A 16,198-nucleotide genomic window follows, 5' to 3' on the forward strand; every position below is an offset into this window, starting at 1 on the left:
ATATTTCTTTACAATTTTATGTCATTGATTGATAATGCGCATTTGCACGGTGGGTTTTTATTGCATACCCGACGTGTTTATAACATCCACTTCATTGTAAAAATTGAGAAATTTACTGCATTTTAACAATTTACAACCTTCCAGTGGAGAGTTTATGGGGAACACTTGAACGCAGCATCAGCATCGATCACACTTCTCTTCCAGCATCCCTACACGACAGAGGGCTGCCAGGCGACAGCAGCGTTACATGTGTGTGAGACAGTGAAAAGCATCAGACACCATGACCATCAGAAACACCCTCCGGGACCATGGACAGAGGCATCGACCACGGATGGCTTGTCTCAAGAAGGTAGGCTACCCTTTTACATCAGACCTGATGATCACAGCCTTGCTCAGGCTTGCAGACAATACCTGCAGACGCACCTACAGATATGTCACTTATATGAATTCCCAAACGCAGTGTTTGGGCTGTAGTGTCTGCTGCAACCTCATGAACACATGCAGTCACAAATTCTCTTATAAACTGTGTTTGCCTCTAAAACTACAGTATATATTCTTCACAGGTCCTCAGAGGAATCCTGGTTTCCTGATGCTTTCAGTGTAAATGAGACATGTTAAAGCAATAAAGCTAACAGGTGCCATTAGGACTCCATTTGAGGCAATGCAACCAAACAGATAACAAATGTGCTGTTTCAATTATGCATGCAAATGAATTTTAGTCACCCAATTCGGCTAAACAGTAAGACTGCATAAGAAGCAAGCATTCAGAAATACATGCCACAGAATGACAAGACTTCAAAACAAATGTCATGTTGGTGTCAGTGCGTCTCTGTCCGTCACACTAAATGTTAGACTGTGTTTTGCTGCAACCTTTTCATGGTGATAAGGTCATTCAGTTTAATAAGCACTAAGCCTGGATCAGTATCAGTGCGTCCATCTACACCAACCAGCCGCTGGAAAGAAGTTAATCCAGGCGCTGCGTACTGGAAAACAAAAGCCTGCTCCTTTGGTCAGAGAGGGGCTCCATTCGTCATCTCTCATCTCTGGAGTTTTACTTGTCACTTTGAAATAACTGTTGGCATCAGGATTTTATTTATTTACTTTATTTTTTTGCAGGAAATAATTAAGACAGAAGCTCTTTCAATGAGCAAAAACATTCTCAGAGTCAGTTGGTCCTGCAGTGACAGTGTGTCGCTCTGCAGGGGAATGCTCGCTGAGATGTCATTTCCAGGACAACTTCGTGTTTTGGTCCATGAAAGCCCACTTTGGTCCGGTTCAGCCTGGGGCTTACGGCCTCTCCAGGATGACTTCAAAGCACAAAGCCACTTCAAACAGGCCCGAGAGTCAGCCACTCTCTGTCACACACACTCACAAACACTGAGTTAATGGACTGCGTGATGTCTTGCTTTGGAGGACACACACCTGAGCTGTCAGAGCGGCGGGATCCGATGATACAATAACTAAGAAACTGTTCAGGGCGGTGACTCACTGCAAACCTCCCACACAAGCCAAACAGAAGCCGTGAGCTCAGGGCATGAAACAAAGCTCTCATCTCACCTCGAGCCAGCATGGGTCTGATAGGAGCTATTCATGACGAGCTTTGACAGGGAGCTGTAATACCCCACGGGGACGATTTGCCTCAAATCTGTGAGAGGCAATTAGCGGCCATTTTTCCAAATCTCTCATTAAACAACATAAACGATGAATTAATTGTTTTGGAGCAGGTTTTATTCACAAATCCATCGAACCTGCTTTTTTTTATCCACAAATTACAGCGCTGATCTGTTGTTGGCATGGTGACCTCTGTCCCCCACCACACCCCCGTCACTCACAAACAGTTGTCGTGGTAACCTCTTCTCACCCCTTACGATCTGCCTTTGCAGGCGGAGAAGGTGATGCTGGAGATGCAGGATCCCAAAACAGGAGTTAAGTCGCAGCCTCAGAGACTGGTTATCACAACAATACCACACGCTATTACCGGTAAAGAGGACACACACACACACGCGCACACACACATGAACAAACACCGGTGGATGCACACACGCAGTAGTACACACTTGATGTTATTCAGCCGCTGGTTGACTGATTGTGCCTGCATAGTCTCACTGGAGGATACCAGAGCTCCGGGCTCAAACTCGAGAGCCACAGATTTAATCTCCATGACAACCCCCGCGGTCTCGGAGTCAGAGAGAGGGAAAAAGTAGGAGGTGAAGGAGGAGGATGATGATTGAGCGGGCGAGAGGAAAAGAGCAAGTAACAGAGATAGAGGCAAGAGGAAAACAAGAGAGACAGCGAGGTGGAGGAGGAGTAGGTGGAGAGAGGAAACTTAGAGTTGTACGTCATCTTCAGGCTTTGAATCCAGGCAGGTCAAAACAGCTGAGACTGCTTCACCGCTCCCCTCCTTTCCTTTCCTTTCCCTTCCTCCTCCTTCCCATCCTTTCCTTTCCCTTTTTCTCTCCTTTTCTTTTTTCCCTGCCCCTCCTTGCCTTTTTAACCTCTATTCTTTCTCTGTTTTTCCTTTTTGTTCTTTGTCTCCTTTCCTCTCATCTAATTTCTTCCCCTTTCCTTTCCTCTAAAAACCCTCCTGTACATCCTTTCCTTCTTTTCTCACCTCTTTCGTTTCCTCTTTTCTGTGCTCCTTTCATCTCCCCTTCTCTCCTTCTCCTTCCTATCCTTTTCTTTCAATTTTTCTCACCTCTCGTCTCCTTTCCTTACATTTCCTCTCCTCTCATTTTCTCCTTGTCTGTTTTCCTGCCCCTCCTCTCCTCTCCACTTCCTTTACTTTCCTTTTTCCTTTCCTTTTCCCTAACCTTCCTCCTTCTTTCCTCACCTCTCGTCCCCTTCCCTTTCCTCTCCTCTGTTTTCCTTTCATTTAATCTCCCCTGCTCTCCTCCTCCTTCCCATACTTCATGTCTCCTTTCCCTTTCTTGCTTTTCTTCTCCTCTCTTCTCCTTGTCTTTTTTCCTGCACCTCCTCTCCTCTTTTCTTTTCTTCTCTCCTCTCCACTGCCTTTCATTTTGGTTTTGACTTCTTTTTTCTTTTTTCTTTCCTTTCATCTCCTGTCCTTTCCCTAACCTTCCTCCTTCACATCCTCTCCTTCTTTCCTCACCTTCCGTCCCCTTTCCTCTTCTCTGTGCTCCTTTCATTTCCTCTCTCCTCCTCCCCTTCTCCTTCCTATCCCTTCCTTTCCCTCCCTTGTCTCTCATCTCCTTTCCTGTCCTTTTTTTATTTTCCCACCCATCCTGGCCTCTGTTAACCTCGTCTCTTCCTTTCCTTTTGGTTTTCCCTAACCTTCCTTCTTGACATCCTTTCCTTCTTTCCTTTCCTCTCATCTCATCTCTCATCCTCCTCATTCCCATCCTCTTTTCTTTTTTCCTTGTCTCTCATCTCCTCTCCTTTTCTTCCTTTTCTTGCTACTCTCACCTGACTTCCTTTCCCTTTTTGTCTCCTTTCCTTTCCTCTTGCCATTCCTGTCCTTTCCTTTCCACTGCTCTCGTCTTACTGTACTTGCTCCACAGACCCCCTCTCTTCCTCTCCTCCACCTCCACCTCTCCTCTCTCTCTCCATCCGTCGTCCCACATTAGCTGTAGAGGCTCACAGGCTATCGACACAGTCAGAGAGGGGTCTGGCATTTAGAGGCACACAACCCACCTGCACTTCTTCTCTGTCAGAGCTGCTTTTCTAGCTGCTGATCTTTTGTTACCTCTGACTTCCATCTTTTCTCCTCAGGTGAAGACATAATTGCATGGTTAGCGGACAGATTCCAAATAGACACACAAGGTGAGAGATGAGGCAGCCGATGCCATGAAAATCAAGTTTAATGATGTTATCGTGCGAACTCTTACTGTAGTCAGTGTCAACAGAAATGGTGGCGTTGAATTTCTGCTCGTCTCTCTGTCTGTTGTCTTTAGAGGCGAGGAATTTTGGCTCAATGCTGGTGGCGTTGGGATACATCTACCCTCTACAAGACCACAGACGCTTAGTGATCAAACCAGATGCATCGCTCTATCGCTTCCAGGTAAACACACCACATTTGAAAACCCTTAACACAGTCTCAAACTTTCCTCTGAAATAGTATTTGCAGCCAGGAACAGGGAATTTTCATGTCAAGCTTCCATTTTCTGGCTGATTTTAAAGGTGCCCTGTGGAGTTTTAACCACTAGGAGCGCTGTGGAGAAATGTCAGAGTGGGGCTGCGTTCCAAATCACATTTTTTCTTTTTACTTTTAGTACGTACTGCAGCTTCCCTTACAAAGTACGTGCTGTTGCAGTATGCAGACAAATGGGGCACACTACCCTGTTTCCAAAAAAGTCGGGATGCTGTGTAAAACATGAATAAACAGTATGTGATAAGTTGCTGATTCTTTTTAACATAAAATCAACTGAAAACAGTCCAAAAACAATATATTTATTGTCTGACCTCATTAACTTCATTGATTTTTGTAAATATCTGCTTATTTTGAATCTGATGCAGCAACATGTTTCAAACAAGTTGGGACAGGAGCAACAAAAGACTGGGAAAGATGTGGAACGCTCCAAAAACACCTGTTTGGAACATTCCACAGGTAAACAGGTTGACTGGTGACAGGTGATAGTATCATGATTGGGTGTGAAAGGAGCATCCTGGAAAGGCTCAGTGGTTCACAAGCGAGGATGGAGCGAGGTTCACCACTTCACATTTCAAATGATTGCATTATGTTTACCAATCAACGTGTTGCTGCATCAAATTCAGAATAAGCAGATATTTACAAAAATCAACCAGAGGTAAAACTCTAAATATATTGTCTTTGTGCTGTTTTCAATTGTGTTTATGTCAAAAAGGATTAGCAAATGATCACATTCTGTTTTATTTACATGATACACAGCGCCCCATCATTTTGTGAATAAGGGTTGTACTACTTCTTCATAACATGCGCCTGTTATGTGCCTTGAACTTTGACCTTCTTGCTTATTTATCCATCACAGTCTGTAGCAAAAGAGTAAAAAGTAAAAAGGATGCGATATGGATCAGGTGCTGAGACTGCACGAACCAAGCTCTCAGCAGCTCATCGATGTGATGTATCTTCTGCTGTGCAAAGGATTGTGGGTCAGAATAGGCAGAGAAGCATGTTGACTCGCATACTGTAAAATGCGACTGGATGAAGGAGGACATCCTGGTATTTTTAGCATACTGCGTTTACTGTTCATTGGCACAAACTAAATATCTCATTTGGTGGCAATAACACACAACAGAAGTTAGACATGCACAAACAAAGCCAGGGAAGAAGAGGACTGAAAGTAAACGGTGCACTATTCCAAATATTAAAAGAAAAAACAGGCTTTTCAAATTTGTGATGAGGGAGGAAATGAATTCCACACACAAGGATGCACACAGTAGACTTTGTTGAGAAAGACTACATGTTAACAGGACTTTTCTTTGAGAAAAGAAAACATGACAGGACACCTTTAAATTAAACACAGGCGTGGCGATCCTGCAATACTCTGCAACTGAAGCATAGAAGAAGAAGTGTTCTCCAACGTCCAGGGGAAGATCCAAGACGTTTTCTAAAACTCGCTCATAGAGAACTAAATCTTAATGCATGCTTATTTTTTATGAGGTGAGTGGGCTGAAACTTCACAATCAACAATTTCCAAGAGCCCAGAGTGATGCCCTGCAGGACCAACAGTGCAAAACCTGAAGATATTCGATGATATAAGACAGAGAAATCCTCATTGGAGAAGCTGGAACCACTAAATGTTTGACGGTTTTACTTGATTAATGACTTTAAAGGTTGATTTCAGAACTTTCATTGAGCGAGTTCATTGAAAGGGTCCCATTGTTTGTATGAATGAAGCTTCGCAGAGGAACTGAGGTCATCCCAGCTTTTAGAGTTAATGTTTTCAACTTGCTGTAAAAGAATTTGTCATTAGCGGACAGAGAAAAGGCAGAAAGAAGAGTGCTTGCTGTTACTCGCTGCTCTTTTTGTGATGTAAAACCTCAAACTGGTCTGGTTTTGGTTTCCTGAGCAACACTAAATCACTCCATCAATTTTGGTTCTGCTCTGGAACAAACAAATCCATCTCACAATAACACTTCTGGCTTTATGGTAATTCTGTTTTTGTCCTTCCCAGACACCGTATTTCTGGCCCACACAGCAGTGGCCTGTGGAGGATACAGATTATGGTGAGTAGGGTTGCAAAAAGTGTAAGCAGCAAATGATTAAAGCGATTGCGCCATTGACCTTTGCACCTTTTAGCTAGCAAAGATGGAGTTTGACGCACCACACGGTTTAGACCACTGCACATTATACAATGCAGATCGGTTAAATATGGCAGTTAGGGTTGAAAGTGAAGAGCTAATCTGTAGAAGAAAACTCCACTTAAACCCAGATGGTAACAGCTAGTTAGCAAAAACTAGCAGGAGGTGTTAACAGGTTAGAAACTGTGTACTTTTGCTCTAGGCTACTAACTGCTGGTCAACTGAAATATCATAAAAAACGTAAAATATATCCACTCCAGTAATCAGGTTTTGATTGACAGCCTGTGGTCTTTGGCTCAGACACTCACATGTGACGGGAGAACGATCTGTGCATGCAGAGTGTAATTCCCTCTCAAGTCGAAATCACGAAACCAAGTCGTTCTTTTCATTACAGGCTTTTTAATCACACAAAGAGCATGATAGTGTGCCGTGAGAACCGGTGGACATACAGAAAGAAAGAAATAAAAACATTACTTAAACATACATCAAGACAACACGCAACTGTATTGTCACCTGACTCAACAGAAATCCGTCACGTTAGATCTATAAAGTGTAACAAAATGATGGTAAAAATTAAATGTGCCTCATTGGCCGCTTTCCCTTGAGAGAAAATTAGAAGTCTTCTTAATCAGTGCTGATCTCAGGTAGAGGAATCAGCGAGGTGTCTACCTGCTAGCTTGGTCCAAATGGTTTCAATCAACAAGTTCCGACCCTTAAAAGTAACACCCCTTCAACCCGCGGAAGCAAACTTTGGTTCCTACCTCAATTAAGATATGTCCCCCATATCAAACAAACAAAGAAAATACATGAAACAAATGAAATGTTAACTTTAATATTAAACTATGATTAAACTATTGTTAGCAGAAATATATATATTTATGAAGATTATATTTTTAACCTAATATTTATCAATTTGTTATTTATTTATTTATCCTGACTTCGATGGCAGCTACACAGAGGGTTGTAATTTACTGACTTCGTGTGATGGAGGAGTGTGCTGCTGAATGCAGTGCATGGTTACAATTCAATTCAATGCAATTTTCCAGAAAATCTCCAGAAAAATACCAACCTTGTGCAACCCTAATGGTGACCGGGGTTTTTAAACATGCTATCTCACATCTCACTCGGTTAAAACTCCTTTCCTTTTCATTCATGCAGCAATCTATCTGGCCAAACGAAACATACGCAAGAAAGGAATCCTGGAGCTGCATGAGCAGGTGAGAACGTGACCGGGACCCATGAGTAATTCATTCTGCTCGCTGGCATTTACTGAGGTCTTATTTTATGTCCTCAGGAGCAGTATAACCGCCTTCACAAGTGGATGAATCATAAATGGGATTTCATCGTGATGCAAGCGAAAGAGCAGTACAGGTAGGTGTGCGAGAAACGCGAAGACGTCGCCCGGGTTTGAGATGAAGGAGGTGTTACGATTCTGTGTGTTTGCGTGTGATTCTAGGGCTGCGAAGGAGAGGAAGAAACCAGACCGAGTGGTGTTTGAGTGCCAGGAGAGAGCCTACTGGGTGGTTCACAGACCTCCGGTGAGAGCACACACACACACACACACACACCCACAGATGGTTATCAGACTTGCATTCTTGCACTGCACACACAGGATACAGCTTTATGTAGATATGAGTGGATTGCCAGCAGACAGAGAAGTCTGAAAATAAATTGCACTCCACCTCTATACTTCCCAGGGTACCTAATTATCTCTACCCATGATGCCTCATTACCATTACATGTCCAGTCAGAGGAAAAGGGCACGACTGATGAATATTTCACACCGCGTGGGAGAATGTGGCGCGGTGGTTTGCGCCTTGTGTTTGCGGCATCGTGAGTCTGAGTCTCCCCGTGTTTTTGTGAGGCTGGGTTAAATGGGAAACTGCTCCCCAGACCTCCAGGGTCCCAGACGAACCCAGGTTCGCCATGTGTCATTTGGCTTGTGGTAATTTGATAAGGGCCTCAATGCAGGTCCTGCTTTATTGCATAATCCTGAGGCCTGGATATTTATTATGTCAGGTCGTATTGTGTTAATATGTTACCTTATTATCAAACCATCTCAAGCTAATTGACACACAAGAAACCTGGAGCCAGATAGCATGCTAGCATGAATGGCTTCTTCACTTACAGCGAGCCTTTGCAAACATTAGCCACCATAAGCTAACCGGTCATACCTGCCCAGTCAAGGCTGTAGAAGCTGAACCCCTGAGCTTATTAAACTGAACGAGGATGCTTTTTATCACCACATTAAATTGAGTGAGTGTGAAATAGTTGTGTGTGTGTGTGTGTGTGTGTGTGTGTGTATGTGTGTGTGTATCAAATAAGATATAAAGTGTGAGCTGTGCTGGTAGGTTTATCTAAATGAACTTTGCACAGAATGAGGCTAGCTGTTTCCCCCTGTTTCCAGTCTTTATGCTAAGCTAGGCTAATAGCTTTGTGGCTCTTTCACATGGACACGAGAGTGGTATCCATCTTCTCCTCTAATTCTCAGCAAGAAAGCAAATATGTTTATTTCCCTAAATGTATAATTTTAACCTCACAGGTGTAAGAAGAAAATTCAGAAGCTGGCTTCTTAGAAATTCACTTTTTCTTCCAGAGAATTTTTTCACAAACTTGTTGCTTAGGGCAACAAAAAGTAAAACCCTGATATTTAAATAGCACATTTTTCCCATTTGGCAGTCACACACTCATCTTTTCATTCCTAAAAGTCAAAGGCAGCTTTCCATCTAAAATAATATCATAAAGCAGCGACAGACGTGTCCTGCATACTGGTAAATGTGGTTTCAAGTCTGCTGGAAACAAACAAATTACTTTAATTTGCATTTGTAATGTCGAACAGCGGATTCACAAAATCTCCTTCTCCGCTAACTGGCCTGTTGTTGTCTCAGATGGTCGGGAAAAGTATGACACTCCAGCAGCCTGCCATTAGCATTAGAAAACAGCCATCTGCTTTAACTAATTAGTCCTTTTGTAAACACACATTTTTTTTGTCGTTGATGTGCGCGTAGCCGGGGACAGTGAGCGCCATGGACTATGGGCTGGATCGACGAGCAGATCCGAACGCAGAAGAGGTAACAGGTGAGTCTGTGAGTGACCCGCATGAACAGAACTCCTGTCAATCAGCTTATGTCCAATAAGACGCTTTAATGCATGGATCCAGGTGAAGTAAAGGCTACTAATCTTCCCGTTCCTTTACCTGTCTGCTGTTTCAAATCATTGACCTTCATCTTTTACTAAAATTAATCTCTTCTCTTCTGCAGGCATTTCCCACTGCTCTTTTCCTGTATTCAGACTTTTAAACTGGTTAAGAACACCTACACACACACACACACACACACACACACACAGGTATTTGACATGCTGCAGTCCCTGTGTCCTAACACTAACTTTGACCATTAAAAAACTGTTTAAATCTCGCTCTAACCTGGACCTAACTTGAATTCCAACTTAAAAGAGGAGCTCCACCGATTTTCCGACCCGTTTAGAGGTCTTGGTGAGCGTGTGTGCAGTCTGACAAATATCCTCAAGTGATGTCACTTGAGTCAAGCTGAGGAGAATCTGGGGGAGCTGGAAAAGAAGTGAGCGCATCAAACCTCTGCAGCCCGCTTCTCATCTCTGTTTAAGGCCAGCAGTTCATAGCCACTACTAGCATAACACAGCAGAATGTCTGAATGAACTCCGGGCCGAGCTGCATTATGGGTAATGTAGGCGCCAGGTTTCGTCAAAGAAGAATGCGTTCCTGTTCTGCTGCATCGATGTTGATCAGAATTAGGCTCAAGTAAGTTCTCAAGGTACAACATACAAACAATGCTTTGCTATTTTGGTACATAAAGGTCACAATAAACAAAAAGAATAGGGTGACAATATTTTCAAAGCCCCAAACTGGGACCCTTGAGTGTACACATGCACGCATGCACACATGTATGCACTTATTGACACACCACAGGCATTTCCATTTCATCAGGAGTGGGGCGTTACTTCAGAGCTTAGTTTAGCTGCAAACTGCACATTTCAACACATGGACGCCACGAACGCAGCACTTTCTGTGACACCTGCTAATGATTCATAGGCTAGCAACCGCCTTGACAACGCCACATTGATCAATTGACACGCAGACAAATCAGTGTTGAATTCAGACACGTGGTGAATTGTTTAAGTTTTTATATCCAGTTAGGTAATAATGAGTGGGACAGAAAGTGATAAACTCTATATGTAAGAACTGAAATTTAGTATAATATTATAATTAATGTAGTGCTGAATCGGTGGAGAACTCGTTTAACCCTAAAACCACGTCTTAACCGTCAAAGAGTGCTTTGAAGAAATAAGAATCTAAAATGTGACTGACAATGGACGTCAAACAGATCACCTGCACAAACACCCACAGCAGATTCTTTGTGATGTGACATATAATCTGTAACATTACATTCAATATATTTTCTTCTGCAGCCCAAAACCCCCGACTTCTACGAGAGAATCGTGAGTGAGATTTTATTGTCCCCCCCTTTCTCCAACTTTCCGACATTTTTCCTCTCATCCTGCTCGTCTAGAACAACAGCCGTGTTAACCGTTAGCATCGATCCAAAGAGGCTGATCTGTTTTCATCTGTCTTCTGCTTCCTGTAGATGATCTTTACCCAGCAGTCCATCATGAGGCCCAGAGTGAAGTCGTCTGTGTCCATCGGCGCGTAAGCTAGTCCACCATATTCCCAGTGTGTTTATATATGTATGTTATGCAGGTCACCTGAGATCGGTTATGATAAAAATGGCAGATCTGTTGAGTAAATGTGAGATAGTTACAGTAACTGTTGGCTTAGCGACTCGCTGCCATGTTTTCAGCCTGATGATGCATGTGACGAGCAATTTGTAAATTGGAAGACTAAATTTGAGTCACAGCAGCTGTAAAATCCTTAGAATCGGTTGATTTAATAGTTGAATCTGGATCCAAATCTGCATGAAACTACAGAAGTTAAGATAAGATAAGATAAGATAAGATAAGATAAGATTCGACTGATTTCCTGAGGGGAAATTCTGGTGTCAAAAGCAGAAATAAACACAGACAAATAGATAAAGTAAAAAATAAATAATTAGAGGCGTATTAACTAAAAATAAGAATATAAAAGATAAGAATATAAAAAATTAAACTTAAAATTGCAAAAAGAGAAAAAGAGAAGAGTGCCATCGTATTAGTTGCTGCAAAATTAGCAAATAAAATATATATAAACAGGATAAACCAGACGATTATAAAACATGATTTAGTAGTAATAATAACAGTAATATAAGTAATGATACTGAGTGTTTGTCGGTAATAAGATATAGATATAATAATATAGATATAATAAAATATAATTTGGTACATAGTGTAATAAAATTAACATATCGACACAATATAGTATATATATATATATAATATAGTGTGGAATATGAAATGTGTATATATATACATATATATAATATGTTATAATACAAAACAAGTATATGAGTCTAACATAGAGACAGTGGGGAGGGGGAGTTGTGTGAGTGTAGAGCTGGCAGGTCAGTCTGTCGGCAGTCTGATGTCAGAGGCTACAGACGAGCACCTGAACGCCTCGTGTCACATCTGGCCGTGGTCCGCTGGCCGAACGAGGTGCCCACCCGCCACAGCTCGAGGGACGAGAGGGGTCATCCAGCAGGGCTTTGATCTTCCTCCTCTCTGCTGCTGCCACCACAGAGCTGGTCTTCCTCACCAGCTTTTAGAGTAAACTCTGTTGTGTGCATTGTTTTCATGGAGCTAAAGCAAAGAAATCTTTAAAAAAAAAAAAAAAAAAACTTTTACAAACATTTTACAGCGACGTGACACATAAAAAAACCCACTTTGATGGCACTTAAAGGTGCGATCAATTGGTTACTCCATGTTTTCACCTGAGTTTACACCTCACTGGCTTAACGTGACATTCATTTAGAAAAAAAAACATGGTGAGAACATTGTTGCCTGTAATCTAATCTCTGTTCTTGCAGATTGGTGAAGTACTGCGCCACCTATAGCAGCCATGATCCTTTCCTCTCCAAGTGTCTACCCAGCAACCCCTGGCTCACCGATGACGCCACGTACTGGACCCTGAACATGCCCAAGTGAGTCAGCTGAGGACGACGCATCGTTTATAATGCATTCACTTCATTCATTTGAATGACTCTCTTCTCGCGTGTGTGCAACAGTGTGGAAATACCGACGAAGATGCGCGTGGAGAGGTGGACGTTCAGCTTTGGAGAGCTGCTCTCGGACCCTCGAGGACGAAATGATTTCAGACTCTTCCTCAAGAAAGAATTCAGCGGTACGATGGTTATTCTAATCAGACACGTGCAAAGAAAATAAACAGAACAGCACCGATTACAGATGTTCTTCTTAAAAACTTGCTGCTTTGTAGATTCATTGTTGGTCACACAATGTCAACTTTCCCATCCATTAAAAGGGTCAAATAATCTTTTCTATTATCTTCTGTTCTATTCTGGTAGGAGAGAACTTGGCGTTCTGGGAGGGCTGTGAAGACCTGAAGTGGGGCACTGCTGCGACGATGAGAGAGAAAGCAGAGCAGATCTACAAGTAATGTCTTGATTTGTTCTCTTTGTGTAGAATATATCCGTCCTCTCTGATGAGTGTCGATCGCAGCAAACACAATTAGCTGATTAGTGAACGAACTGAAGACAGAAAAATAATTAGCAGCTAATTTTTCTGATTGATGAATCATTCCAGTGGCTTTCGGAGCAGAACGTTCCTCAGTGTGACGGTTTGCTGCTTTCCTCTTTTTTCTGTCATTGTAAAATTCACATATTTGTGATTATTAATTAATGAATTAATTAATCAGAAGAAATTAGCTGCAGATTAATTGATAATGAGGATAATTGATGACTCATATTGATCAGTCTAAATAAATGTTTTGTCCACAGTGAACTGCTGTTTATGAAAATTGATTGATGATTAAATAATAAAACTATTATTAAACTTAGTAATTTTACATCTTTTAAGCAGTTTATTGTATTAAGTACAAATACACTGTGAAAATAATCCATTATAAGCAGAAGTCCTGCACTGAAAATGTATTATCAGGAAAATGTACTTACAGTATATATAATTAGAGTATTACTCATGAATTAATGCATAAATATACTTTTATTGTTGTGTGGCTTGTAAACTATTTTGTATGGGTCTGCAACTGAAGTGGAGTAGAAGTAGAAAGAAGCATGAAAGGATAACAATCAAGTAAAGTACAAGTAGCTGAAGTACCACTGATGTGTTACAGAGAAATGTTTCCTCTACTCTCCTGATCTCAGGACATTCCTGGCACGTGGTGCACCGAGGTGGATCAACATCGATGGAAAGACGATGGAAATCACGGTGAAAGGCCTGCAGCACCCGCACAGATACGTCTTGGACGCCGCCCAAACTCACATCTACATGCTCATGAAGAAGGTCAGTGAACGCACCATGAGATGGGTTTAAAAACGCAACGTAATGCTTGTGTTATAATTCCCACAAGCTTGCACTCACCATCGTCAGACGCCACTGGTTCATGACGAGTTTGCGTACATTTTGCAGGACTCATACGGCCGGTACATGAAATCTCCGGTGTTTAAGGATACGTTGAAGAAGGCCGTCTGTCCTGAGGAGCACAAGTTCAGGTCAGTGACAGTAATTCAGTATTTAAACGTGTAATATCTAATTAAAATGTCTAAAAAGGACTACACCTATGTTAGGTAATGTATTTAATTTGGTAGCCTGATCCCATGCTACTTCACAAAGTCAACTAAGTCTTTTGTTACTGTTTTGATTGAGAGACCCCTAGTGGCAGAAATGACACACTGTGCATTTAATAAGTATCTTTCCCTCCCATCCCCCTCGTCTCCTCTCTGGTCTCTCTCACTCTCCTTCTCTTCTCTCTTTCACACACTTCTCTCTTCTTTCCTTGCGGTTTATCTATCCTTCCTCTCCATTGCGGTCTCCCAGTGATGCCCAGTTGGAGCAGAATGCAAAGAACAGACGACCCAGTCTCAGCCCCATCGTCCTCCGGCAGCTGGAGCAGGAGCAGAAGGCCAAGATGGCCGCCAATGTTGACATCACACAGGTCATGAGCAAACTCAGCAAGCAGGGCAAGGAGGCACCTCCTCCTCCTCCTCCTCGTCCTACTGAGAACTGAACACAAACAGGAGGAGTTTTACCTACTAATTTGACAGGATTAGGATTTTTCTCACTTAATTTATATAAATAATGTTTACATTTTACAGCCATTTTAGTTTAAGTTTAAAGCTGCTATAATATATAGCATCTGTAACGTTACTATTTCAATTAACTCTCACTGCTTATGTTAGCATAAAAGCTCTAAAAATCCACTTTACGTGACCTGCTCAGCACCAAACGGCACACGGACAGACAAAGTTAGCAGTTAGCTAGTGAACATGCGAACGAAAAAACGAGGCTTTGAGAGTGACTACTGGATTTAGCTTCATCAGTTGTTCAGAAACACGACTTTAAATTGAACGCTAGTGTTGCTTTGTGTCTGCTGAATTTGTAAATAAGCAACAAGTTCGTCATATTGACTTAACAGGTGATAATATGTGACTGTCGTGTTCAGCTTGTTTCTGCTGCCCCCGAGTGGCCAAAAACTGAACATCCTCAGACATACGTATCCATGCTAGTGTCAAAGATCTAGTTTGAATGTGACGTTCATTGGTATTAAGGCCAGTGTTAAATATGCACATCAGCTAACTGAACAATAAATTATTATTATTTTAAAGGGTCGTTTTCCCATTTACCTCTCACGGTATTTGGCCCTGCTCATATTTTGGTTTTACATGTCACAGAGACTTCTTGACTTCTTGTTTTTGCACCACACATGAAATTTATCTACCTGACGAATGTCTCAGTGACACAAATCTCCAAACCTGGACTAATAAAACCACTATGAGAGGTGAGGTTTTGTGAGTTTTGAATGGAGCCTTTAAACAGATCAACACCAGTGGCCATGTTGGTTACCATCTGTTCTGTCATGTTGTTGCTTGTAATACACGTGTTGTACCGTCCATCTCCACTCATAGACTGTGGATGTATCGGTGTTAGAGCTCTACTGTGTGCTTTCTTTGTCATCAGTCATGAGATAATAAAACACCCACAAACCACCTCATGTTTATCTGTTTGTCATTCGTTCTGTTGTCGTGTGGTTCGGTCCTCATCTGTCATCTGGACTGTCGTCCTGCTGTCGCCCTGTTTCAACTGACTGATGGCGACTCTGGCCTGATTATTGGCAATAACACTGACAAAGTGAGGCCTAGAGGCAGTTTCTGTCTTTCTTCCACCACACTTCCTTCTTTTTTGCCACATTTCTTTCTTGTTTCTTCTTTGTTTCTTTGTCCCACATTTTCTTTCTTTTTTCCACACATCTTTCTTTCTTTTCCGCTATTTCTTTCTTTTTTCCCACACTTCTGTTTCTTTTTTCCTGCATTTCTTCATGTAGTTTTTCTCATATTTTTCTTTTCCATATTTCTTTTTCTTTCTTTTCCCCCTGTTAAGTATCAATACGAGACATCGACCTTTCACAAAATCACTTCTCAAGCAGCTTGAAGCAGCTTCAGTTCCTCAAATGAAAAGTTTTGCTCCTCTTTGTTGTTTCTGCTATTTTTGAGCTTTTAGTTTTTTAGATTCATTGATAATAAATAGCTGAAGCCTAACATGTACTTCATAATAAGAGTAATAATAAAGTGTAAGTAATTTTGTCACATGACTATTTGGTCGATAACACGACTCAATACAAAAAGATTTATATGACACGCTCTGCATGGGATGTCTCTTCTTGATTATTATTCATGGGGGGAACCATCTGCTGAAAGTTTTCCAAATGCATTTTTGGAGTGAGAGCCTCTCTTGCTGCCCTCTGACTTGTGATTGTTGCCCTTTGACCTCACAGCTGTGCCGCTTCACCACTCCTGTCCCCCAC

The 16,198-nt window shown here is 41.9% G+C and overlaps 1 protein-coding gene across 2 annotated transcripts; it reads left to right on the forward strand.

Annotated features, from left to right (window-relative positions):
* Positions 1 to 211: 211 nt before the first annotated feature.
* LOC121624653 (regulator of G-protein signaling 9-like) lies at positions 212 to 15,365 on the forward strand. 2 transcript variants are annotated; one of them, XM_041962457.1, is made up of 17 exons: positions 212 to 349; positions 1,884 to 1,980; positions 3,730 to 3,780; positions 3,912 to 4,018; positions 6,111 to 6,162; positions 7,396 to 7,454; positions 7,532 to 7,608; positions 7,694 to 7,775; positions 9,246 to 9,323; positions 10,684 to 10,713; positions 10,860 to 10,921; positions 12,231 to 12,344; positions 12,429 to 12,544; positions 12,726 to 12,813; positions 13,542 to 13,680; positions 13,807 to 13,889; positions 14,215 to 15,365. In XM_041962457.1, the coding sequence occupies exons 1-17, from the start codon at positions 281 to 283 to the stop codon at positions 14,402 to 14,404; spliced, it is 1,494 nt and encodes a 497-aa protein (XP_041818391.1). In that variant the 5' UTR covers positions 212 to 280; the 3' UTR covers positions 14,405 to 15,365. The 2 variants fall into 2 exon arrangements, with proteins under 2 accessions (XP_041818391.1, XP_041818392.1); XM_041962458.1 differs by having other exon boundaries at positions 9,246 to 9,308.
* The last annotated feature ends 833 nt before the right edge of the window (positions 15,366 to 16,198 follow it).

Source organism: Chelmon rostratus, chromosome 21 (genome assembly GCF_017976325.1).
Source record: "Chelmon rostratus isolate fCheRos1 chromosome 21, fCheRos1.pri, whole genome shotgun sequence".
Lineage (NCBI taxonomy): Eukaryota > Metazoa > Chordata > Actinopteri > Chaetodontiformes > Chaetodontidae > Chelmon > Chelmon rostratus.

Excerpts from the sequence above, each read along its gene's own strand:
- LOC121624653 (XM_041962457.1), top strand. The coding sequence starts at position 281 with ATGACCATCAGAAACACCCTCCGGGACCATGGACAGAGGCATCGACCA. Across the intron at positions 6,163-7,395 it reads TGTGGAGGATACAGATTATG|CAATCTATCTGGCCAAACGA; the intron begins GTGAGTAGGGTT and ends TCATTCATGCAG. Across the intron at positions 13,890-14,214 it reads CCTGAGGAGCACAAGTTCAG|TGATGCCCAGTTGGAGCAGA; the intron begins GTCAGTGACAGT and ends GCGGTCTCCCAG.